This window comes from Eleginops maclovinus, chromosome 7 (assembly GCF_036324505.1).
Source record: "Eleginops maclovinus isolate JMC-PN-2008 ecotype Puerto Natales chromosome 7, JC_Emac_rtc_rv5, whole genome shotgun sequence".
Taxonomy (NCBI): Eukaryota; Metazoa; Chordata; class Actinopteri; order Perciformes; family Eleginopidae; genus Eleginops; species Eleginops maclovinus.
In genome coordinates, this window is record NC_086355.1 from 25,266,092 (window position 1) to 25,292,134 (window position 26,043).

The window sequence follows — 26,043 nt, forward strand, 5'->3', positions numbered from 1 at the left end:
ATTCTTTTTAATTTGGTAGGAGGCTTTAACGTATGAGGGATTAATTAATTACACAACCCGTGGCATATGATTGAGGGGCCCTATTGAGATATATTACATAATGTATGTAATGTAACCAATGTTATGGCTTCAGGGCCCCTTTAATTGTATTATGTTGAAGAGACAATATTGAAATGGTAGCGTGGAGGCTTGGGCTTCAAGGGCCCCCTTGGCCCTTGTAGTAATCCATCCTTGATCACATTAATCTCCCGCCCTGGAAACTCAAAGCAAAAAAGACCGCTTTCTAGAGCTCGACTATTGAGAAAATGGATTCCAATTTGGTAGCGAAGGTAGGTATTGTGTATGCAATATATCGGAGGAGGCAACGTGGTGTCCGCCACTGTTGGGTACATGCCATTCGGAGAAAAGCCAGCAACGGGTGGAATACCACTTTCTTGTCCAAGAGCTCCGTCTGGATGGTGTACTGTTTCAGCAGTACTTCCGAATGAGCAAGGAACATTTCGACGAGTTGCTCGGCAAAGCAGGCCCACTGATTACAAAGGCTGATACCAGTATGCGTTTGGCAATCTGACCCGCCGAGCGACTCGCCATCTGCCTACGGTAAGTTTTGTAGTTGTACTTCTTTCATCTGACTCCGTATAGAAAGAGAAAGAGAATGCATGCCATAGATCAATGATGTGTGTGTGTGTGTGTGTGTGTGTGTGTGTGTGTGTGTGTGTGTGTGTGTGTGTGTGTGTGTGTGTGTGTGTGTGTGTGTGTGTGTGTGTGTGTGTGTGTGTGTGTGTAGCTTTATGTGTGTGTTCCCCTTGAGATTGAAGTTGATCCCCCTTCATAGTCCAGCTCCGCCTCGATCATAGAGGGCGGAGTTGTCAGATTCCTCAAAGTGTTCCTTCCACCACCCTAACACCCTATCAGTTGAGGTCAACAGCGTGTTTTGAACCACTCTTAGTCTGGCCCCTTACCTGAGACCAATTTGCCATGGGAGACCCTACCAGGAACACAAGGTTCCAGACAACACAGCCCCCAGGTTCATCGGGGCACACAATCATCTTTTCCATGTGATTGTTTCAAAGTGGGGTTTTGTGATGCTTTTGACTCTCCTTGAGGAGAATGGTGAGTGAGTATCCATACTGCGATCTTTCCTTTGGTCGCACACTTTCTATATCCACTCTTTTATCCTTTGTGTAATCCTCTTCCTTTGCAGAGATTGCATCCTTTTTTTAAAAATGTGTTCCTAATGATAGTTCATTCCATCCATTGTTGTTTCTTTGGCTTGAGTTTCCAGAATGTTAATGAAAGAGATTTTAGCAGCAGTTGCTTCTAGCTTGGATTGCAGCTCCAAAGTTTCTTTTCTTTTCCTTAGTTGCTCCCTTTGCCTATTTAGCTCCTGCTCCTCCCCCTCTAAAGCATGCCTGGTCTCTAATGCATTTATTTTTGCCATAAGCGCAGCTTTCTCTGCTTCTGCACATATGCGGGCGGATGATAAAACACTTGATGAACGTTCACTTCCTTAAGACCTTTTGGAGACTTTAGACGCACTTTCCCAGTGACAATCCTCCTTTCCTGTAGACTCAGACACACATCTTGTCACAAAAATAATAAATTCTTCAATGCTAGTCAATTTGGATTGAAACCAAGCTTCACTCTCACATTTAAAAGTAGATGATACCATGTTCTGCTGAACTTCCTTTGCATTCATGTAGTCCTCTGTTAATTCCTTAATACTGTTTCATGTTTCATTTCATTTGTTTTTCATTTCGACTCACATTCGCCACAGCTGCTCCAATCAGTTCATCATCATCATCCATTTTGCAGATTTTTTTTCACTTTCGTATCAGTGTCGATGAATCGGCATACTTTAGAAAGTTCTTTTCAAATAGCTCAATCCTTCTACGAAGTGTGTCTGCTTGCGCCGTTCATTAATTCCATTATACAGTGGCCATCCAAATTAAATAATGTAACCATTAACACTAAAACCCCTTTTTTATTTTCCAACACTGCATAAAAATATACAAATGAAAGATCTCTCCCTGTTAATCATACTACATATTCCAGACTGTACAATGTAATTCCCCCTATCAATTCCAACAGCACACAAACAATTAAATGGCTTTCTGTTTTTTTCTTACAGCATTATAGCATCATGAAAACAAACTGGCATTTAAAGTGTTCAAATTAAAAAAATAAAATGTAAAGATATTTCTTAGTCATGATCAGACCTGCTGCCTGCTAAAAGACTGAACAGTGAAACTGGGAAAACATGACTTTATTTCTTCATATACGGATGTCAGGGTTTTGGTGACAGGACCCAAGTGCAGAGTGAACAGAGGAGGCAGGTATGGGGGTGAAACCAAAAGCGAGCTTTATTTAAAATAAAGCTGATAAAAAAAGTCCAGGTCAAGTAAAACACAAAAAGCAAAAAGGAAAAACAACAAACTAACCAACCAGGGACACGACACACAGAGCAAAAGATCCACACGGACAGGAACAGCAGCAAACATTGATGACAAGAGGGGAACAGAGACTAAATACACAAGGGTTATCACAAGAGAAGACACAGCTGGAGATGGGAGGAGAAACACAGGGGCAACAGGTGAATGCAATAACACAATCAGACACAGGAGGGCAAACACAGGAAGTAACACCAGACAAGAGACAAGAAGGAAGGTACATTTCAAAATAAAACTAACCAAACCTCATTACCATGATAACGGACATCAGAGAAATATTTTAAAGGAAGACAAGACTTGAATAAAATAGAATAATAAAAGTAGCTGATATCAGATCAAACAGAATGAACAGAAAAACTAAAAATGTCCAGGGCAAGGGAAGAAGAAAAAGTGAAACAGACTCATCCTCGACAGAGAGGTCAAGATGCTTCATAACACGGCAGCAGATCAGAACTATATATAGCACTGAGTGTGTCAGACTGAAAAGCAAACATGGCTCCAGTTATCTTTCACAAAGAGGATCTGAGAACAGCAGGGCCTTGTCAACCAAACTCAGCGTCTTCAGCCACTGTAGAATAATAAACTTTACATGTACCACTCACTTACAAGCTGCAACACCATTCTTCTCCAGTTCAGATTTATCCTACATTGTTATTCCAAAATAACGCAAAAGGGATTTATCACGCCAACATCTTGCAACGATGCCTTGTAAACAATGAACAATTGCTGTGTTTAAAGACGGTTTTAAAAGTTGTACCAAAGCTTCAGGTCCTCTTTTTGTCATAAAAAAGGCTAGCCTGTAGCTGGCAGGATTTTATTTTCATGTGGGGTGAATCAGAAATGATTCAGACCTTTAGGGCTCATGGTGCTTCTCCCAGCAAGAGTGTATGATGACACTGTACCACACAACCTGTTACATTTGGGTGAGCACAATGTCAACATTTTTTACACAGATTAGTAACAGTAAAGTATACCTTGCAATGGAATTCTGAAATTAAACGAAAAATTGTTAATTGTTTTTCTTATTAGCATCACTTTTAATCACATCCTTTAAGTAAATATTAGATTAGATTAGATTACTTTATTGTCATTACATACTGCAAGCAGAGTGTAACGAAATTAAGAGGGTCTAACCAAAGTGTAAACAGTCAGTTTTATACACATCTATCAGCAGTCTGCACAAAATAAATGCACAAATATCCAAGTAAAGGTATATAGATGTAAAATATATGATTAAAAGTGCTAAAAAATAATAATAATAATAAAAAACAAAACTATAACTCCCATCTGTATGATGAACATTACGATGCATGATCCAAAGAATCAGAGCAGCTACTGAATGGTCTCTGTTGTGAAATTGTTTGGAACTCTTTATTAACAAGACCATAATACAGCCGTCTGTTTCTGCCATACAGTTTAACGCTTTTCATTGCAGTTGAAATAAGAAACAATGGGGCGGAATTCATCTTTATTTTATATTCATCCCAGCTTTGTCATTAGTCATTCATTATCAAATCAACAAAGCGATCTGCTTGTAACATAATACTTTTTTTTTTACTTCTATTACAAAAGTGTAATAGAAGTAAAAACTATGAAAAGAATTGACCTTGGACGTTCCACCTTGACTGTTGAATCTATTATTATCATTAATGTTAATCCATATAGAGAATCATCTTTATTTCTGCTCTTTGAAATTAAAACTAAATTGAGACTTTTAAAAATGACTGACTCTGCAATGATTCCAGAAAAAGGTTTCAAAAAGTAATAGTTGTTCCCTGGGGTGAAAGTCTCTTAAATTGAAAAATTATATAAAATTTCAAAAGAAATTCAAATTCCCACATCATCTGGCAATTAATGAAAGAAATGTATGGAAATGTCACACCTAATGCCTGTTTAGAACCTGAAGCCTGAGGACAGGAGGAATCACCAATGCAATCTTTTTTCTCCATAAAAACAACAATAACAATAGAAAGTGAAAAACAGTGGTAGCACATCAGAGTTCTGTCTGTGGTGCCAAGATATTTTCCAAAGTGGAGGGAGAAATGTATGCAGCCATCAGCATCAAAGAAACTGAAGAGATCAAAAGGGATTGAAATAGAGAAATCCCCAGCAGTGGCAGACAGCGGAGGATCATTAGTGCGTTAAAGAGAAGAGTCTTCCTCAGCTCTGTCACAAGTGCAGACTGAATTATTCAAATATACTGTCGTCATTGATTCAAAGAAAACAACCATCTTTTGGAATCGGAGGGTGAAATACCAGCCTGAATGAAACTGGACCACAACACGCCACTCTCTTCAGGTCCAGAGAAGGTCTTCTATGTGTGTTCTCACATGCAGCTATATTGGAGAGGTTCAATGTAGCATCCAGCTGCGATTTACACGTTTTTTTTGGTAAAACTCAGAGGTCATTGTTGTGGTGCGGTTTGCAATAAATACAGGATATTAACTAAATATTTCTGAGATAAAGAATCTCTGTTACTTCATTGTTTTTTAGTTTTAAGTTTCAGGTGAGGGTATCCATAGAGATCAGTTTTTATTTTTTTTATCTCGGATATGGGACATCAATAAGTAATCAAATCTAGATGACAGAAATTAAAGATAACAAATATTACTATAACCATGTCAGGGTTGAGCAGGAAGCTGGACACAAGAGCAGTACAAAATAAGAAATCAAGATTTTTTAACTAAAAGCAGGCTTTAATTCACACAAAATCTGATCACAAAGAAAATCAGGAGCAGCTCTGTTAGGGAGTCCTCTGGACACTGTGGAGGAGGTGTGAGACTAAGAATGATGACTAAGCTCTCTTAACCGTTGGACAACATGTCCCACCCCCTCCAGGATACTCAGTCCGCACTGTGCACATTTTTCTATGTTCACTCACTTGCTGCTTCTTCATTTTTACCATGGTGCACTGTATCTTTGCTGCTGTGGAGCCATTAATTTCCCTGCTGTGTGACAAATAAAGCATTTCTGATTATGACATACACAGATTTTTAAATAAAGGGAAATTTGAAGTAAAGCAAGCATTGCAAAACATAAGAAAGTTACATATAGAACAGAACAAACATGCTATAAAATATGCTTTGTGTATTTTATTACCATGAGCTGTTTTTGTAATTGTAGTGCATTTTATAACAAGATGCCGCTCCTATTGGGTATAACTAAGACTTGTAGTCTGACTTTTATTGAAATGTCCTTAGAGGTGATGTGTTGTATCTGAAGTCACCATGAATATAAGTTTTAGTAAGGCTGAAATTAAGACCATAGTCAAGACCAAGTCTAAGAGGAAATGGCAAAATGATGGGAGCAATGCTATCACCAGGAGGAAGTACTATAGTGTACAAAGGTATGTTGGTGAAGCAAGGTCAACATCTAGAACTACTCAAGAGGAAATCATAATCTCTAGGATGAGATTTGGGCATACTGGGTTAAGTAGTACTCTATTTATTTTAAAGAAACATGCTGATGGTAATTGTAGTGTATGTAACAGTGCAGAGAATGTGGAACATGTAGTAGAATATTGTGCTAAATTTGTCTAGCAGAGACAGCAACTCATCCAGGAGCTGGAGTCAGAAAGTGAGGCTTTAAACATAAATACAATCCTGTAGAAAGTGAGTTTTGCTTCAGTTTATTGTTTAATTTCTTGAGAAGAACTGGTCTGATCAGTCGAATTTAGAATTATTATTATTTTTTTGTATTATTATTATTATTATCATTTTTAATTATTGTTATTTTATTAGTATTATTATTTTGTTTGTTTTGGTATTAGTATCCAGACTCACACTCCATATCGGTAGGTGGCGGTAATGCTTCCAAAGGTTGTTTGCCAACCGCAAGAAGAAGAAGAAGAAGAAGAAGAAGAAGAAGAAGAAGAAGAAGAAGAAGAAGAAGAAGAAGAAGAAGAAGAAGAAGAAGAAGAAGAAGAATACTGATGATGTGTTGTTTGTGTTTCTCCCACATGAGGGCAGTAACGCCTCTGACGGGCTGCTAATCTACCGCCATCAACCTCCACCGAAGAAGAAGTTCCCAATGCAACAGCTAGGCGTCAATATGCCTGCTGCTGTGATTATGGAGGAAAATTATGATAAATTATTAGAGCAGTGTGAAGCTCAGGAGCTGGAGGTAAGCACTGATTCAAAAAATACTATATTCCGCCCGAACACAATAAATGTTGCCTTACAGGTTAGCTTAAAGGCATGGCAGTAGTGTTACTGACAGCTAGCTCTTAACCAGGTTTAGCTAACGTTTTTGCTAATAACCTAGCTTGTTTTCACATCTCTTACCCTGGTTTTGCTCTGTCACTGTCAACGTAAATTATTCAATGAGTTTTACGACATAAACGAACCAGTGCTATACTAACAATACTAACAAAAAGCGTTCCCATTTTAAACATGTGCAGTTCTAGTATCTGCTTTGTGATGTAAGCTAGCTAGTTAGCTTATATTTGATAGCCAGGCGTTGTTTGTAAAGAAAACGTAGTTACAGTTTAAACTAGAGCATTTATTAAGTTGCATAACGTAAAAAGCGTTGGTTCATTGTAACATTGTGACTGAATCATTACTTTGAGAGCAACATTGTAAGGTAACGCTTGGGAAGCAATGCTATACTGTTTGCCGAAACTAAAGAGAATAATAACATCATTCAACTGACTGGACGGTAAGTGGTGTCGGTCATAGTTACACTACCACATGTAACGGAGCTTAGTGTATCAGTGAATTACATTATGGATTGATGTGCAAAATACTCTCTTGGTTTTCTGCTATTATGTAGCTTCACTATAAACTCTCACCTGCATTTGTGTTTACAGGCTCCAGGGGGCATTGCAACACCTCAAGTGTACGCTCAGCTGCTGTCGCTCTATTTACTTCATAATGACATGTAAGTACCATTATGTCTTTCCTAAGTAGCGAGGGTACTCAGATCTTGTACTTGAGTAACAGTAGAAGTACTCAGATCTTGTACTTGAGTAAAAGTAGAAGTACTCAGATCTTGTACTTGAGTAAAAGTAGAAGTACTCAGATCTTGTACTTGAGTAACAGTAGAAGTACTCAGATCTTGTACTTGAGTAAAAGTAGAAGTACTCAGATCTTGTACTTGAGTAAAAGTAGAAGTACTCAGATCTTGTTCTTGAGTAAAAGTAGAAGTACTTAGATCTTGTACTTGAGTAAAAGTAGAAGTACTCAGATCTTGTTCTTGAGTAAAAGTAGAAGTACTCAGATCTTGTACTTGAGTAAAAGTAGAAGTACTCAGATCTTGTTCTTGAGTAAAAGTAGAAGTACTCAGATCTTGTACTTGAGTTAAAGTAGAAGTACTCAGATCTTGTACTCGAGTTAAAGTAGAAGTACTCAGATCTTGTACTTGAGTTAAAGTAGAAGTACTCAGATCTTGTACTTGAGTAAAAGTAGAAGTACTCAGATCTTGTACTTGAGTAAAAGTAGAAGTACTCAGATCTTGTACTTGAGTAAAAGTAGAAGTACTCAGATCTTGTACTCGAGTTAAAGTAGAAGTACTCAGATCTTGTACTCGAGTTAAAGTAGAAGTACTCAGATCTTGTACTTGAGTTAAAGTAGAAGTACTCAGATCTTGTACTTGAGTAAAAGTAGAAGTACTCAGATCTTGTTCTTGAGTAAAAGTAGAAGTACTCAGATCTTGTACTTGAGTAAAAGTAGAAGTACTCAGATCTTGTACTTGAGTAAAAGTAGAAGTACTCAGATCTTGTACTTGAGTAAAAGTAGAAGTACTCAGATCTTGTACTCGAGTTAAAGTAGAAGTACTCAGATCTTGTACTTGAGTAAAAGTAGAAGTACTCAGATCTTGTACTTGAGTAAAAGTAGAAGTACTCAGATCTTGTACTTGAGTAAAGTAGAAGTACTCAGATCTTGTACTCGAGTTAAAGTAGAAGTACTCAGATCTTGTACTTGAGTAAAGTAGAAGTACTCAGATCTTGTACTCGAGTTAAAGTAGAAGTACTCAGATCTTGTACTCGAGTTAAAGTAGAAGTACTCAGATCTTGTACTCGAGTTAAAGTAGAAGTACTCAGATCTTGTACTTGAGTAAAAGTAGAAGTACTCAGATCTTGTACTTGAGTAAAGTAGAAGTACCAGAGTGTAGGAATACTCTGTCACAGTAAAAGTCCTGCATTCTAAATGTTCCTCCAGTGAAAGTAGAAAGTACTCTCATCAAAATGTACTTAAAGTAGTGACAGTAAAAGTAGTCATTGTTTGATTGGTCCATTTCAGAATAATATCTCTGATATGTTTTATAATGATTGATCATTAAAGTGTTCTCAGAGCTGGTAAAGGTGCAGCTAGTTTGAATGGCTTTGTATACTGCAGGGTAGCTGCTGGATTTACTGCAGGTGAACTACAGTCTGATTTAAGGGCTGATTATATTTACCATCAATAATCCAGATCTGTAAAGTAACTCAAGGGATTAAATACATGTAGTGGAGTAAAAGTACACTGTTTACCTCTGAATTGTAGTGGGTAATAAGCACTAAGTAGCAAATACTCAATGACATTATGTACCTCAAAATTGTACTTAAGAACAGCACTTCAATAAATGTACTTCACATAACTGGCCTTGTCCTGCTGTCCTATAATATGAAGCAAAACATACTTTAAATCCTTAATTTCAATATAACTTGGCAAACAGTCAAGTTACAATTTTTCCTCTTGAGTTTGCTGTGCTATGACTTTTTGCTGCTTATATCACATTACATGGCTAGCTTAACTAATACATGTGGTTTGGGAGTCGATGTGTGTGTTCCGTCCTCGATATGTCTAACCGTAATATCCTGACGGCCAGCTAAACTTTTTCCCAACACCAAGACTCTGAGGGTTAATTCTTTGTTCCACAGGTTTATTGACGCTACAGAGAAAAGGTGAAACTGCAACAAACAAGGACAAGGACAAATTAGCACACACGCGAAACGTAGCATTCACAAACTGTAGAATGAGACCATACTTTACAAAACCCAACATTATCGTCCAAAATAATGATAAAACTCTACAGACAATCTCAAGAATACATACCAACGATGCTATTACAGACACAAGATGTTAACAGAGTATTTTGGATGCAAAGGATTTAACAACTTAACTAAATCGCTGAAATGCGCTTGACGTGAATGAGACGTTTACTTCCGAACTACGGGACATGTGATAGGACATTTAGAACCATGTGATCTTAAAGTGAACACGACCTAAATAGAAACGCATAATGAAAGGTATATTCCTTGAATACGTTATATTTCTGTAATACTAATAAGAAATAAGAACATGTATTATTTTTCTATGACCTTAAACTTAATGTTTTTAAGACATTTTCATACTTATAACAAGACAGTGTGTGTTGCCACAGTAGTACGTACTGTATATAAAGTCTGTTCAGGAATACCCCTGCTGATTCCTGCTGCCCAAACATGCACATTTCAAAGTGTATTTTCTGACCTGTTCTGCTTGGTTCCAACAGGAATAATGGCAGGTATCTCTGGAAACGGATTCCCCAAGCAATAAAATCGGTAGGCTTTAAAAAACACAAGGAGACATTGCTAAAGATACATGTGTTTGTGCTGCTTCACATGGTCTTTAAGTTCTCTTCAGATGCTCAGCTCTGAAGGACGTTGCTCTCAGATTGTATTCGAAAAAAGCTTCATCATACATGTTCACCAATATGTGTTTAAAGCCTGTGAACCCATTTCACTTTCAGATCGATTTTTTTCCTACTAAGACACTATAATCATAGTAGCCTCGTTTTGAACTGCAATATATACATATTTTACGCCTGCACCCCTATTGATAAAAGAGCAGCCATGCTTTAAAGCAGAAAGCACAAAAACATATATTTAGTTTAGTATCCCACACTAATAACGCCATAAGAAAACCAAAGTTGGATTTCTTTGATAATTTAAACTTATTTTGAAACAACTGGAAAGAAATATATTCAGCTGACTTGAACTGAATCCAAGTGCCCACAACTGTTAACAGTACTGGGGGGGCTTCACATACTATACATATTGAAATGTATATACATATTATTACAGCCTTTCCTCTGTAAACAGATGTGCAGTTCAGTCGAGGTTTCACTGAAGCTTTGTAACGCGACAGAGTCATTCAGGGCCTCCCTGTCATGCTGAGGAGGGCAGAATGTATTGTCTGTATAGTACAATTCTTTTTGAAAAACATTCATTAAAAAGGGGATTTTTTTTGTTGTAATGTCAATTCTTTAATCTTAGATTAAGTTACGATTCCTGATATAAGGGTTGGTAACACATGAAGTTCCGTTGGTAATTGATTGACTTTGATCATTTTCACCGTTTCTAGCTAGAATAAATGGTGTAATTGTGAAATGTACTTTCAAGAAAAACATGTACACGGTCGGACAGCTCTACCAACTGAGCTAAACGACGGCCAAAACACTCAACTTAAATGTGCCGGCTGTTTTGTATCTAATGGCTAGTTGAAATATTGAAGCAGCATAGCAGTATATTTAATATCCTAGCCTTTGGGTGGGACTACATACTAACTGCTTTTAAAATGCCTTTCCTCTTGCTGTGTACAGGCAAACCCTGAACTAACATCTATTTGGGCTGTTGGCCAACGCATTTGGCAACGGGACTTTCCAGGGGTCTACACAACAATCGCAGCCTTCCAGTGGACAGAGAACATCCTTCCAGTCATGGAGGCGCTACGAGGTAAAAAATAAGGTCTTAACATTCAAGCTCCTAGGAATCTTCAACACTCAATAACACGATATTCACACATTTGACTATGACGAAAATTAAGCAAAGTTCCATGTTGTTGTTTTCCTACACATGAAAACAGCTTGAGCTATCATGTAACCCAGGGGAAATTACATGTTGGAATTAAGGAATAAATGAGACACCTTTGGATTTCCTGTGGCAGAGCATATCAGTATGGTGAAGGCCAGTTCAGGTGGGAACATGTGGTTGCAGTTGTTTGGGTTCCTGCGTCATGTGATGCTTAACTTGTGCAAGAGTTTAAGAATAGCTTCTCCCTCTTGTTTACTACTACTTGTTGATGTGCCATGAATGGTGACGTACAGTATGTCATAAGATGCTTCCTGGTGGATGTTGGAAGTTAGGAGGGTTTGAATCTAAATGCAAAGGTTTTGCTCTTAGGCAAATATTTTGATAAAGCCTTTTAAAAAAGGGATAAAGAACTGATAATTATAGTGAAGGTCTTGTTAGCAAGTACATTTGTGTTTACAACCAACAACGTTATAACATTTCTCAATTGTCTGACAACTGTGACAAACATCAACATAATATTGTAAAGATAATCTTCATATTTGAAAAGCATTTATCTCCGAATAATTGTTTGGTTTTTTATCTTGAGAAAAGAGACCTACACATAATTAAAGATCTCATAATGATGTAATTAACCAGGAAAAATTCAATTAATCTTTGGTTGATACACTTTTATCACTGTCAGCAGAATAGAAAGTGACAAAGTTATTACATTCCTTGTTGTGATCTCACAAGTTATATGAATGGCAAACTAGGTATTATGCAACAACTGAAAGGAGTTAAAACACTGAAAACAACACAGCAGTCACAGGATGTTGACATTGACTTGTTTATCAATAAGATTGAGCTCCTGCTCTCTGCTGAGCCAGTCACATGGACCGGTGTTGTCTTGCTCCGTCCACCACTGATAGAGAGGAGACTCTGGGACAAGTGACACATGCAGCACTGAGTAGGAGGGGGCCATTTCTGTGAAAAGATCCCGAGGCAACAAGCAGGCTGGAATGTGTGCTCTCCTTGGTGGAAGGTATCATATGTCACCAGCTGTGAGGGGCTGGTATAAAGGACAGAGCTGCCAGCTCTCAGCCAGAATAGATATCAGCTTTTCACAAGCAGCAGCAGCAGAGGCCAAGGAGAAGTTCCAGGAGTCTGACCTTGTTTTTTTAGTAACTTTTTAAAACCATCAGAGAGCAAAGCCTGTATTTTTCTCTCCTAAAGATTAGAAAACCTACTGGTCTTACGCTAGGCAGTGACATTATTATGGACGTTCAGAGGACAGGGTCTATGGTTCGGCCCCCAAGCCCAATGGATAGCCTCGAGAAGCAGCTGAGCTGTCCCATCTGCCTGGAAATGTTCACCAAACCTGTGGTGATCCTGCCCTGCCAGCACAACCTGTGCCGTAGTTGTGCCAGCGACCTGTACGACTCGCGCAACCCATACCGCTTCTCCGGTGGCGTCTTCCGCTGTCCTACCTGCCGCTTCGAGGTTGTGCTGGACCGTCATGGTGTGCATGGGCTTCAGCGTAACCTGCTGGTTGAAAATATTATCGACCTCTATAAGCAGCAGCAAGAAGGGAGCAACAGCGAGAGCACTGAACCCACCCTGAAGCCTAAAGAATCCAAAGAGCCCATGTGCCAAGAACACGAGGATGAGAAGATCAACATCTATTGCACTACCTGCCAGACACCCACCTGCTCCATGTGCAAAGTGTTTGGCCAGCATAAGGACTGTGAGGTGGCACCTTTAGCCAGTGTTTACACGACCCAGAAGAGTGAACTGAGTAATGCGATAGATACCCTGGTAGCTAGCAATGGCCGCCTGCAGGCCCTGCTCAACCAGATGGAAGATGCCTGCCGTGCTGTGCAGGAAAACGCTCAGCGTGCTAAGCAAGGGCTAGCGGAACGCTTTGACCTGCTATACGCTGTCCTGGAGGAGCGCAAGACCATTCTACTAGAGCAGATTGGGAAAGAGCAAGACGAAAAGGTGGCAGCCCTGCGGGCGCTGGCTCAGCGCTACAGTGAGCGACTGCAGACGAGTTCAGAGCTGACGGATACCGCTGTGAGGGCGCTGGAGCAGGGGGGTGCTGCAGAGTTTCTGCTGGCCTCCAAAAGCCTCATCACGAAGACCAAGGATGCAGCTAAAAGCTCGCTGGGAGAAGACCGGCCGGAGCCAGGCTTCGAGAAGATGGACCACTTCACTTTGTCGACAGAGCATGTTGAGGCAGTCCTGGCAAAAATGGACTTCGGAGTGGTTGATGAAGATGAGTTTGAGGATGCAGAAGAAGAGGAGGAGGAGGAGGAGGAGGAATAATGAAAATCAAACTAGTTACGGACTTGTAAGAAATACTGTAATGTGCGACCCAATTGTATATGGCAGGGACTGCATTTGATGTTGAAAGAAATCCAAGGTTATGGTGGAGCTGGGCGCCTTGCCCATTCGTTCAGTGCAATATTTTAATGAAGTATTCTTTGTTTTTCTTAAGTTTTTTTTATACTTTTGTACTTCTGAGCCAGTTAAATGGAGAAATTGGTCTAGATAATTGTTCAAATAACATGTCTGAAGATTGATTACACATTGTTTTCCTTATATGTTTCCTTATGGTATTAGTTATTTGTGTTTTTCTCACTTTGTCCAAGTTTGTGTTGAGCTGGTGATCAGCTGATCTGTAATCACCAAATTTGTCTTCAATGGAATGTGGAATAAAGCTGCATGATGTTAAGCTCCTATTTGCTTTATTTGCCAAGCTTGAACAGTAAGGTTAGGAACATACAAAGGAAGGAAGCATTGAAAGACCCAGTATTATTTTAGGGGGTTGGAGTGCTTCCAACAAAATAGTTCCCAGTCTATGCTGCTCTTACTTGGCAATAGTCTGTATATATAAAAATAAAAGCCCTTGCCATGTGTGCTTTGCCTTTGCTGGTTAAAAGTGGGGGCTATTTTTAAGAGGTGAGAGGGTGAGAGATGATAGCAGCCCTGGAATAGCCTCAGGGAAGGACAGGCCAGGTCTTGTTTCTCCTCCATAAAACTCTGTCCTCCCACTCATGGACGTCTTGCTCAGCAGCTCCAGACCCGTTCTGGAGTGTCAGAAGGCCACGCTAAGAAAGGCTGCTCCAGTTGCCACACGAGTCTTCTCCCAACGGTCAAAAGGCCATGGTAAAAATACATGTCTGCCTGAGGACTGGGTTACAAAAAAGCCCCCGGTGATGACATGCATGGCTGTGTTGGGAGCATTTGCTCAGAGTCCACATTTTTTTCTAAATCACAACCAGATGCAAAGAAGTTATTCCAACACAACAGGGAGTAGGGGTTGTGCAGTTTGATATGTGCTGCACTGACATGGGAGTTTTATGCTAACTAGAGGAAAGGAGAACTCTGTCAGTCACAGGGACCACAAGCACCAGACAATGTTGTTGTATCCACAGTATTGTGGAACACACCATCTGCTTTAATCCTCATAATGTCTAAATAATGACTGCTGATATAACTCCAGCACCAAAACTTTGATTGATACCATAACACAACTATTCATAAATGTTTTTTGCAGAATCAGAAACACGTTTGGTGCCAAGTAGGTTAACACATACGAGGAATTTGCCTTGCTGTATATGGAGCATACTTAAACAGTCAAACTTGAGTTGTAAGAGAAGGACCAAAAAAAATAACATTAAAATATAGAGCAATATAATGAAATATAGATATACCAAAAATTAGGGCCGTATATTAGGACAAAATAATTTAAAAACTGTTATAAAATATGTGCAGTATTTTTACAAACAGTGGAAAGCTGTGCAGATATTAAAAAGAGGTAGCTTTGTGTACAAATGTGTGAAATGTTACAGTCCTTTCTTCTCTTTTGGGACAATAACGGGCGAACAGGAAGCCTCTTGGACAGCAGAATAGTAAAGTGCTCTTGACAAACCTCCGGCCTTCCCCATCACAGCTGTCTTTTCTCATCCCACTTATTATTGTTACTGCTGCAACCGACTGACTGTTGGTACACATAGACCGTTGCTAGGCTATAAAACACCAAAGGCCACAACCCTGAGGCATCTACGTGGTCGCTGCAGGAGTAGCAGCAAATGCAGCCCAGTGTGTGAGCTGTTGTTGGGCTGCCACTCTTACAGTTATCTCCACAAGTTACTGCACCATGTCAAAGTCGGGGGAGATAAATGTGCCAGCTTTGACGTTTCAGAAGTCGAAGCCAGTGGCTGTTGATAAAGACTTCAGGGGTGTGTAGTGTAAGCACTGCACAACATCCATGATTCATATTTAGAAGGCTTGTGGAAAGTAATTGATTATTTGTTTTAGCTCGTCATAATCAGATCACAGTTTATTTAACAAACATTACCACATTACCTATATTTGCACGAACAGGAAAATGGAATGTAATCAAGACTGTTTAGATCGTTAAATAATAACAAATCATGGGTGTTTATGCTCCGTGATTTGAATTTGGTTTTAGCCTTTGGACCATGCTACACCCTTACACCACCTTTTAGGAAAATCAGGCCTGTGTTTTTATCATAACCATGTTGACATACAAACCAACTTCCTTGGTGGAGGTAGAAGCGCTCCCTTTGAGAGCTCACCTATACACATATTCCCCTCTGACTGCTCATGATCACAGCATGGAACTTTGATTCAGTGTTTGTTGTTCTTGAAACAGCTCCTGGCTTCCAAACCTTGACCTGTCCCTTGTTATTGATTGCTACTCAGTGTAGAACATTGTGCTGATTAGCAAAACAAGAAACATGAATCTAAAGTAACAGCATATAAGTGTGAGTGTGCCTTCCTGTTGCCCCAGTACTGTATGCTCTAAATAGAACAATCTCAGCATGTATGCATGTGAGCCTGAGTGTGATATGAATGTCCCTGTGTCCATGCGTCCTTCACAGAGAGCACGCGGCAGAGGGCGTACAGTCTGGTGGCTCAGGCCTACACCTCCATCGCTGCAGAGGACTTCGCTGCCTTTGTGGGATACTCTGTGGAAGAGGCAGTAAAGGGTATGATTACATCCACACAGGAAAAGTCCTCTTATCACTGATGTTGTCTAAAAAATAAATTCTAGCAATATAGAACTGTGGAAGTAGTAAGATATTTTACTTATGTAAAAGTAGTACGTCCACAGTGTTTAAATACTAGTTCAAATCAGGCATTCAAAAAAAGTATGAGCTTTAATATATACTACTACAGAATGTGCCTTTTCATTATAATGTTCATATATTACTTTAAGGTGTACAATATTTCATTGTTGCAGCTGGTGAAGGTAGAGCTCCTTTGAAATACTTTACACAGTTAATTTGCTGGTAGCTTGTTAATTCTACTTTTAGTTGTTTTGATTATTGTGTGTTTTTATTTTTATTTTATGTTTTTTTGTCCTATTATTTGTATTACTATTTTCTAATTTAAGCTATAATATAAATGGAGGGACATTATTGACCATTAAAATGTAGTTGAAAACAAAAAGCAGATAATGGAAATACTGATTCCTCAAAATGAGTAATGTTATGTTTTCAATACTGAATGATGACTTTTATTTGTTCTTCAAAAATGCAGAGGACAGGGAGTGTTGCCTTTTCACAATGCAAATACAAATCAAATCAGAAAATGTTGAATAACAATCCACTGTTGGATAGGGAACAGGTAACATGGTGTATTCAGGGGGGGCTCTGCCAACTTGGGAGGAAAGCGTCATCAATATCCATCTCCAGAAAAAACATGCATGTCAGCCAGTTGTTTATAGAATACTATACAAAAATCGTCATTTAAAGGTGTCATAGAATGGAAAACTGTATTTACTTTGGCATAGTTGAATAAGGAGAGCTCGGTACATTGAACTGACATACCGTGAACCTCCAACACCATTTTTTCCTCCTTCACGTGCAAATCATGAATATGCATATCACAGCAGTAAAACGGGCGAATTACAACAATCCCTGTGTGTGACGTAACATACGGTAGTCCAGCCCCAACATTTGCATACACCAGCTGCTGGAAACACTAACGCTAACACTTAGCACTCCATAACGCTGCTCTCCAATCTCCGACCAACTGGCTGTTCTTCAAATTCATCGCTTTCCTCCTCCGATAAAGGCTCAAACATGTAAGGTTGGATGCCAATAGCCTCCATGGTTCATCTCTCACAGTTTCGCGAACTTCACTTTCTTCTGTGGGCTCGGAGGCAGCCATGGATTGCTCCTAGTAAACCAGCCAATCAGAGCAGAGCTCGTCATAGTTATTTAAATGAGCCCCAAATAAGGCCATTCAGCTTGTTTCAATCTAGGACCAAATCATAGGGTTGTAAATGGGTCTGTTAAAGCGCATCTGGATATTTTTGGGATCAACTAAAGTTACTGTATATACCGTCTTTGTAGACATCAGAGAACAATTTCAAATACCAGATAGATGCTGTCTATGGCCACTTTAACTCAAAGACATATCAATAAATAGTAAAACCAGAGAAACTGATAATGCTGCAGTGGTCTGTTAATTTTTTCCAGAGATGTACAGTATATCGGCTTTTACAGATCATCTGTCAGCTTTTCTTCCTTAATTGCAAAAGTGAAATGCCTTGACAGAAAATCCTGACATTCAGATCTACAGGTTTAATGGTGACTATAAAATCATCCGGACATAGGTAAGATTTATTAGGCTGAAAGCTAACACAACTTCAATTAATCTATCTACTGGTATATTTATGTATTGTGACTGTTCATGCGTTGATATAGTTTCCTGTGTTTGTGTTTCTTTTTGACACTTGGAGTAAACAGTCAGCAGTTGGCTGACATCAGACACACGTCTTGACGTTGTCAACATCTCTCTAGTTAACTTTCAATTTTTGTAAAAGAACAAAATGTAAATAGTGCCTGCTCACCATGTTTCAAAGGTTTAAAATGAAAAAGTTACACTACTTCACTCTACTAGTCAACGGGTTGCATTTTCCAGGATCCTCTAAAGCTGTCTGACTTCCTGTTAATGACGTAACATTCCCAATCCCAGCTGCAGTATTTGTATATTGATGAATTCAAGCTAATGTCTATTAAACACACATTTGTTCATGTGCTGATGAGGCTTGTGTTCTCTTGTCTGCAGGTGTGGTAAGTCAGGGCTGGCAGGCAGACCCTGCTACCAGGATGGTGATGCCCAAAAAGCCCGGTAGGTGGCAGTATTGCCCTTTTCACATCTGTTGCCTGAACTCTATTCTCTTCAGGATTAATCCTGAGCCCATCTTCAGCTGTTCTTCTCCTTTATAAAATCAGACACACAGACACTTATGCAGCAGGGATTGAAGAACGATCGATGATATTCCCTACCTGGAATCTTTTGAAATATGTGATTTGCTTAATTTATTATTGTCTGAGATCCACATTTGCCTCATCCTTTCCCTACATTTATTTCTTCTGTGTCTCTTTCTACCACATCCTCACATGTCCTCACAAGTTATGGATTGATCTCTTCCAAGAGAACATTTCAGATTTAGTGCTCTCTAACAGTGAGGAGGATGAGGCTGCATGTCCTGCTCTCTGTAATCATCCGACATAGTTGCTGAAGCATCTGCTGCACACATGTCCTACTCAACAAGCTAACCCACTTACCATTAATCCTCATGTCTGCCCCCCCCCCCCCCCCACACCCACACACACCCCCCCCCCCCCCACACACACACACACACACAGCACCAGTGGGACTAAATAGTGCTTAGTAATTTAGGTTGTGGATCTCACACAGGAAATCATTCTGGTTGGTATGAATGTAAAGAGTAATGATCTCCAAGCACATGTAGGTAGGCTTGTTAAACAGGTCAGAGGGGGGGGGGGGGAGTGAGCTCATATGTTACAGTGCGGTTAACTTAACCTGCTGAGTCAGTCTGAGTTGAAACACGTGCTGGTGCAGCCACCAACTTTAAGTCGGGCAGATGTAAGCAGATCAATGGTACTTGGCACATCGAGGAATCCCCCTCTGACTCAGCCTCTCCTCCTCTCTCCACAGATCCTCCCCCCGTCTCATTGGTTCCAAATGAGCAGCAGTTGGCCAGACTCACTGACTACGTGGCTTTCCTCGAGAACTGATAACCCACCAACACCACTACCACCCAGTTTTGCTCGCCCGGTACAGAGGGGGGGATTTCTGTTCGGATAGACTGTTCCTTCAGGGATGTACCAAACACACACCATCATTTCGCATGAGCGCTGCAAGCTGCAGAAAGCCTATTTATGTCCCTAACTAAAATAGCTCCCCCTGATAGTGTTACAAAATCTGTCAGACACAATGTTGTATTATATTCTTCTTTCTTTGGCTCTGTGAAACATGTCATCAATGTCAGTAGGTTTCATTGCTACATTAACAGGCCCCTCCCACACAATAGAAACCCACAAGCTAGTATGGACAGGTTAAAGGAACCCCCCCATACACGTGTTGCCAGTTGACAGAAGGCTCTGCAGACGCACGTCAGCGCAAGATTTCAGTCCTCAGACCTCATACTTTGAGGTTCATGTTTTGACTGGTGAATAAATATAATTTTGTTTCTAATTGAATATTCTTGTATTGCTTTTAGAAGGAAGGATGGTTACTTTAAAGGTGTCCAACATTAAAATGCATTTAGTGCTGGGCCTACCTACAAAAGAGTATAAGGGAGAATGAATAACAAAGAGTTATCGTTGAACTTTTGAGAATCAAACATTACACCCATATTAGAGTGGTAATACCATGATACATACGACCTTAATTTAAATGTATTACACCCATATAACTCTTATTACACACTTGTGTTGTTACACTGTTAGTAGACCCATAAAACACCCATATTACACTGTTATACACCTCTGTGACACCAACATCACACCTTTGTTACAGCCGTATTGCACCCATTTAAAACTCCCTGTAACACGTGGACACAGCCTGTCAAAAACAATCTATCCCTGAGGATACAGAAACCATTCAAGGGTTAAGTCCAACATTATTTGCCACATCTAGTGTTTAATCTTGAAATGAAGAAAAACTCTTGTCTTTTTTTTGTCTTTCAGCCTGGCACTATTACTCCTGCCTCCTGCCAGCTGTCACATTAATCTCACATTCAAATGTGAGTTTGTCATTTACCTGGCTTCAACAGTCACATAATGTGTGACAATGCATCTTCCAGCTGTGGTTCTTCCCACATTAGACCCCAGCAGTAACTTGATATCAGTGCATATAATCAGAAACATCTATTTTGGCTCCTCTTCACTGTAAACCTCGAGTTGCTCTGACACCAAGCTCCAGTCCACAAACATGTCTGAGCACGAGCACACCCAGCAGGGTACATTACTGAAAAATGATAAAAACAAGCTGAAAATACACCATTTCAAAGTTAATTTAACCATTACAATCAATGCTGTGTATCTGTAATTAGCTTGAATGAACATCATGGAGAGGTGAATGGCATTTCCTTTTACAGAGGCATATCTGGCTGCCATCTGTTCATCGTGTCTAGCAAATAGATGGCTGGTGGTGAGAAAAATCCCCACTGCTTATTCACTTTATTTGATCTACATTTAGCTTGAAGTGGCAGACATTTGATGTGATTTAGCGAGACATCAGAGCCATTCCTTGGATGTCTGCGGTGAAGCAGAACTCATTTATTTCACAACATGGTTTACTTTGTTTTAGAATTGGCTCATTAGAGTCCACTGCATACACAGAAATGGCCATTGCGTCGACATTAACTGTGAAGGTTCTTATTTTGTAAGTTTAAACCAAGACTGTACCTGTTCTTTATTGCTTTGTTTCAGTAATACAGTCGAGGCATCAGATAGCTTTCACCTTTTCATAGAAATGTTTGTGTATTTGCTCATTTGAACGAGTGTTGACTGAGTCAGTCAGTGTGAGTAACTGACTCTGATCACTCCTCAGTGTGGGTCACAACGAGACTAAATTTGTACACAGACACCTGGCCTGATCTGTTGGCCTGATGAAATGCTCAGCTGAAGTTGCACAGCCGGAAATAGCTATGTATATCAGAGCAAAAATAAAAAGTTACATGTGTCTTAATGTGGGCATGTTAAAACTGTATGCAAGTAAAAGTCATTTGATAAAAACAATCTATATATCCAACCAGATGATACAGGCGTTGCTTTGTGTACAACTCATACTGCATAGCTGATATGCAAAGGACACAGGTTCAATCCCTGCACTGACCATACACAGGGGGAACCAAATGGAGTCGAGGCCTCTATAATTATAGTGACAAATAAATGATGATTTTTAATGAATATAGCATTAATGACTATTATTTGTTTTTCTATATTTCTACAATTCTACATTTCTTTCTTTCTAGTTTACTTCACTTTATTTTGTCATTGTTTTTAAGGTAAACTATATCATTTTAAGAATACCGGAAAGTAAATTATGTTCTCTGCCATTCTGTCGTTTTAAATATTTACTTCATAATGATGGTTATAAAATGTAATACATTGGGAATAACTTTTGTAGATGATAGAACCTAGATAATAAAAACACTCATGAAAAGCAGTATGGTTAATACTAAACTTAACACAGGCATAAACTGCATTTCAGATTAATTGGGTATAATATAATATAAAACATAAATGTGCGTCTGCTCTGTTTATTTGTCTTTCTAGAAAAAAAAAGGAAAGAAATTCTCAACATTTACCATGTGGTGAACAAAACGTTGAGTCTTTTTATTATATTAACACTGCCAGGTTTTAATCAGAGCAGATGAGTCACAAACCCAGGACATCTGTGAAGCTAATAATACGCTCATTGGAAGAACCTGAGTAATCGTCCTGCATGACGATACTAAATGAGTCTTTCTGATAGCGTGTGTGCTCTTTAAAAGCCTTTCAGAGCAGTAACACTGAGAGACTGGATGCGTTCGGATTACATACACAGTTTTACTAGTTAATTTAGTACATAAAATATGTCAAGGAGTGTTGTGAAGCAGCTGGGAGAAGGCTTTGAAGCAAAGACACAAGGTCATTTTTTGCAGAATAGGCTCTTAGTGTTCATTGTTTACTGCTGTGGGTCCAACAGCACGTCTGGTGGTCACATATGGGTTCAATGAAGGCCAGGGAACTTTACACCACTCTTTCTGTTTGTCCGATGCTATTTTCCAAGCCATGCAAGGCAAATGAGAAACTTTTTTTCCAGGATTATCTGTTGATTTAAGTTTTTTTTTTTCAAATCTGTGAAACAGTTAGAATGAACAAGTTTAGCCATGGGAGAATTACATTTTGCAATCATCTATTTTATTTTTAAATGTGAAACAGCAGATTTTCCTCAGATTTTTCATTTGCTGTATTTCCTATATTGGCCACAAGAGGCTTAATTACCTCACCACTCCTTGTTGCATTACGTGTCATTTAATATATGCTTTTATCCAAAGCTTACATACATTCAGTACTGTGGACGACATGCTGACTGCAGTGGGGATGGAAACAGTGTCCCCCCTGATCCCAAGATCAGCGCACTAGGTCACATTTTTTGTAGCCACAGGAAAAACATGACAGTAACGAACATCACTTGCTAACACACAGTATGTGCACATTATGTGTTACTCCTAATGAGTCTATTTAACATTGGGGAATTGGTAATGTTGTAATGCTAAAAACGTTTTCATAAATGCAAAAAAGGTTAACAACAAAACTTTTATCACCCGTTTCCCAGATCGACAAACTTAAACAAACATTTTAAATACTATCCTGGCAAAATGCTATTAAGACATTAGGTAATTTTGAATCAAAGTCAGAATATGCCCTACTTGAAAATATTTTTTATATCAGACTAGCCTCTCAGGGCTTCCGTAGCGGCCTCATTTTCAGCTTGAAAGAAAAGTTCCTCACAGAGGCAAACAGCAGAAACCATGCATTAAGGTTAAAGGTTCATAAGACAGTATGTAACACTTATTAAGATGTAATACTCCTCTTAGCAAAAGCTGGTTTTACTATGGAAAATCAAGACTAGAAGTTTCTGTTTTAAACAAGCGTTCTGTAATTACCTGCAGCTGCTGTTACATAAGTAACTGCCATCACTCAGAGTCAGTGTATGCAGTCCCTCTCTCTGCTCCACATAAATGGCCTGCACATTTTCTTCCAGACCTTCTAATTTTGAAGAAGCTGAGATCATGCTGTTTATTAATGTATGAGTGCAGTCATCCTTTTTGTTAAAGAGGAACAGGGAGGCAAATCTATCTATCTATTACTGTCTTTTTTAATGTTGTTATGCTTTAATGAAAAACATAAACTCCTGGGGGTCTTTACTGAGTCAATGGCCATGCCTCATCTGCATAGATGTTTACAGAGCGCCTGGGGTTTTGTTGAGGTCATTTTTTTCCAGGAAGGAGAAAGGTCACTCTTGCCTCTACATTTCTGAAACATGTATGCAACTGAAACAGTTACAGGGCAGGGAGGGGTGTTCACAAACATAGAGGGCCTCACAAAGGTTGACCCTTTGAGATCCCACTTGTACAACTGCACAACCTTATGGAGGTGATCCACTGAAGATGTGGGTGGATGTATGAGTCGGGCTTCAGATGATGGAGAGAACCCAAGAGCTGGAAGTGAGGAGATCTTGAGAGTCACATTGTGGAGGATGGTTGCAAAAATATGATGGCTTCAAGGAAATTGGGCAAAATGTGATAGGCTAACTTAAATGGCTGATATATTCTCTCCTCATTTCTAGGTCCATATCAGCATGTAGTGTCTCTACTTTAAAGAGTCCTCTCCTGCTGATGTTCAGGTGCATATCAGTATGTAGTGTCTCTACTTTAAAGAGTCCTCTCCTGCTGATGTTCAGGTGTATATCAGTATGTAGTGTCTCTACTTTAAAGAGTCCTCTCCTGCTGATGTTCAGGTGTATATCAGTATGTAGTGTCTCTACTTTAAAGAGTCCTCTCCTGCTGATGTTCAGGTGTATATCAGTATGTAGTGTCTCTACTTTACAGAGTCCTCTCCTGCTGATGTTCAGGTGTATATCAGTATGTAGTGTCTCTACTTTAAAGAGTCCTCTCCTGCTGATGTTCAGGTGCATATCAGTATGTAGTGTCTCTACTTTAAAGAGTCCTCTACTGCTGATGTTCAGGTGTATATCAGTATGTAGTGTCTCTACTTTAAAGAGTCCTCTCCCGCAGATGTTCTGGTGTATATCAGTATGTAGTGTCTCTACTTTAAAGAGTCCTCTCCTGCTGATGTTCAGGTGCATATCAGTATGTAGTGTCTCTACTTTAAAGAATCCTCTCCTGCTGATGTTCAGGTGTATATCAGTATGTAGTGTCTCTACTTTAAAGAGTCCTCTCCTGCTGATGTTCAGGTGTATATCAGTATGTAGTGTCTCTACTTTAAAGAGTCCTCTCCTGCTGATGTTCAGGTGTATATCAGTATGTAGTGTCTCTACTTTAAAGAGTCCTCTCCTGCTGATGTTCAGGTGTATATCAGTATGTAGTGTCTCTACTTTAAAGAGTCCTCTCCTGCTGATGTTCAGGTGTATATCAGTATGTAGTGTCTCTACTTTAAAGAGTCCTCTCCTGCTGATGTTCAGGTGTATATCAGTATGTAGTGTCTTTAATTTAAAGAGTCCTCTCCTGCTGATGTTCAGGTGTATATCAGTATGTAGTGTCTCTACTTTAAAGAGTCCTCTCCTGCTGATGTTCAGGTGTATATCAGTATGTAGTGTCTTTAATTTAAAGAGTCCTCTCCTGCTGATGTTCAGGTGTATATCAGTATGTAGTGTCTCTACTGGGACATGTCTCGTGCTTTAATGTTGAAAAATATGTTCCCATCGCAGAAAAGAGTGTCTTCTTGACGCGGTGTTGCAGGGAAACAAGCTCAGCTTCCAGGTCAGACTAACAACATCCTCCGCTAGGATCTGGCTGTGCCGAGGATATGTGTGTGAGAGGAACTCCCTCTGGAGGGATATTTGGGATTTTTTGCTTTCGCAGACCATATACATGCACGGAAACATACTGGGATCTCTTGAATTAAAGCATAACAATCTTTCTGTGTGAACTTCTGCTGAGCATCATTTCCTGGAGGATGAACAGACGTCAGAAAAAAACGTACAAAATGGAACTATATACGGAGCACATTACAGCAACTTGATTTATTTGTTGTAATGATTCCTTGGCAGAATGATGGTATTATGTCTGAGATGTGTGTTTGAGTTATTACCAGTGGTGGATGAAGCATCAGATGTTTGCAATCTTTACTTTAAGTTCCAGAAACATCATGAAATAATGATTATGCAGAATGGCCCTTCTCAGGTTAATGTTCATTAATTTCTGGGATTATAATTATTGATATGCATGACTTTAATGTTGCAGCTGATAAAGGTGGAGATCTTTATTTTTGTAATAAATGGAGATCTTTTTTAATTAAGTAACAAGTATATATTTTACATATGTAATACTTGTATAAATAGCTGTGAGTCCCCTACTTACATATCACAGCCTATGATACATTGTTAACAATATGTTTGTAAGTATTCTGCAGTGGTAAATAAAAGGTATGACACCAATGTAGTTAATAGTGCATTCTCTGACGTGCAGTGGAGTAGAAGTTAAGTCTTGCATAGTATTGAAAATCTTATGAGGAAAGATCAACCAACTAAAAAGTATACATAGATACAGTTCTTGGATTGTTTTTAAGTTACCTTTAATGGAAGAGAAGAGATAAAGGACCAGTAGGGGGCAGTGCTCAGTTGGCATTATTTAAGGGCCATGACACACACTGCTCGCCATTATCAGATACTAAAAAGTTTTATTAATAATCAATATTTGGATAAGAGAAGGAAAAGTTAAAAAAAAAATGTCCACTGCATTACCCTTTGCTCCTCCTC

General features: G+C 39.3%; 3 protein-coding genes across 4 annotated transcripts in view; all 3 read left to right on the forward strand.

The window, feature by feature from the left end:
* Window positions 1-8,558, forward strand: part of LOC134867715 (inactive dipeptidyl peptidase 10-like) — a 679,335-nt gene extending 670,777 nt beyond the window's left edge. Inside the window, exon 27 of one of the 2 annotated variants that reach the window (XR_010166171.1) lies at window positions 8,543-8,558. The gene's annotated coding sequence lies outside the window, so the exon portion shown is untranslated. Of the gene's footprint in view, window positions 1-7,747; window positions 7,819-8,542 lie in introns of those variants that run through there. The other variant, XR_010166173.1, reaches the window with a different exon arrangement.
* Window positions 6,329-19,751, forward strand: cops8 (COP9 signalosome subunit 8). Its single transcript, XM_063888499.1, has 7 exons — window positions 6,329-6,572; window positions 7,258-7,328; window positions 9,924-9,972; window positions 11,013-11,145; window positions 16,113-16,220; window positions 18,310-18,372; window positions 19,207-19,751. The coding sequence occupies exons 1-7, from the start codon at window positions 6,480-6,482 to the stop codon at window positions 19,284-19,286; spliced, it is 597 nt and encodes a 198-aa protein (XP_063744569.1). The 5' UTR covers window positions 6,329-6,479; the 3' UTR covers window positions 19,287-19,751.
* trim63b (tripartite motif containing 63b) lies at window positions 11,211-13,936 on the forward strand. Its single transcript, XM_063888498.1, has one exon. The coding sequence runs from the start codon at window positions 12,478-12,480 to the stop codon at window positions 13,525-13,527; it is 1,050 nt and encodes a 349-aa protein (XP_063744568.1). The 5' UTR covers window positions 11,211-12,477; the 3' UTR covers window positions 13,528-13,936.
* Window positions 19,752-26,043: the final 6,292 nt, after the last annotated feature.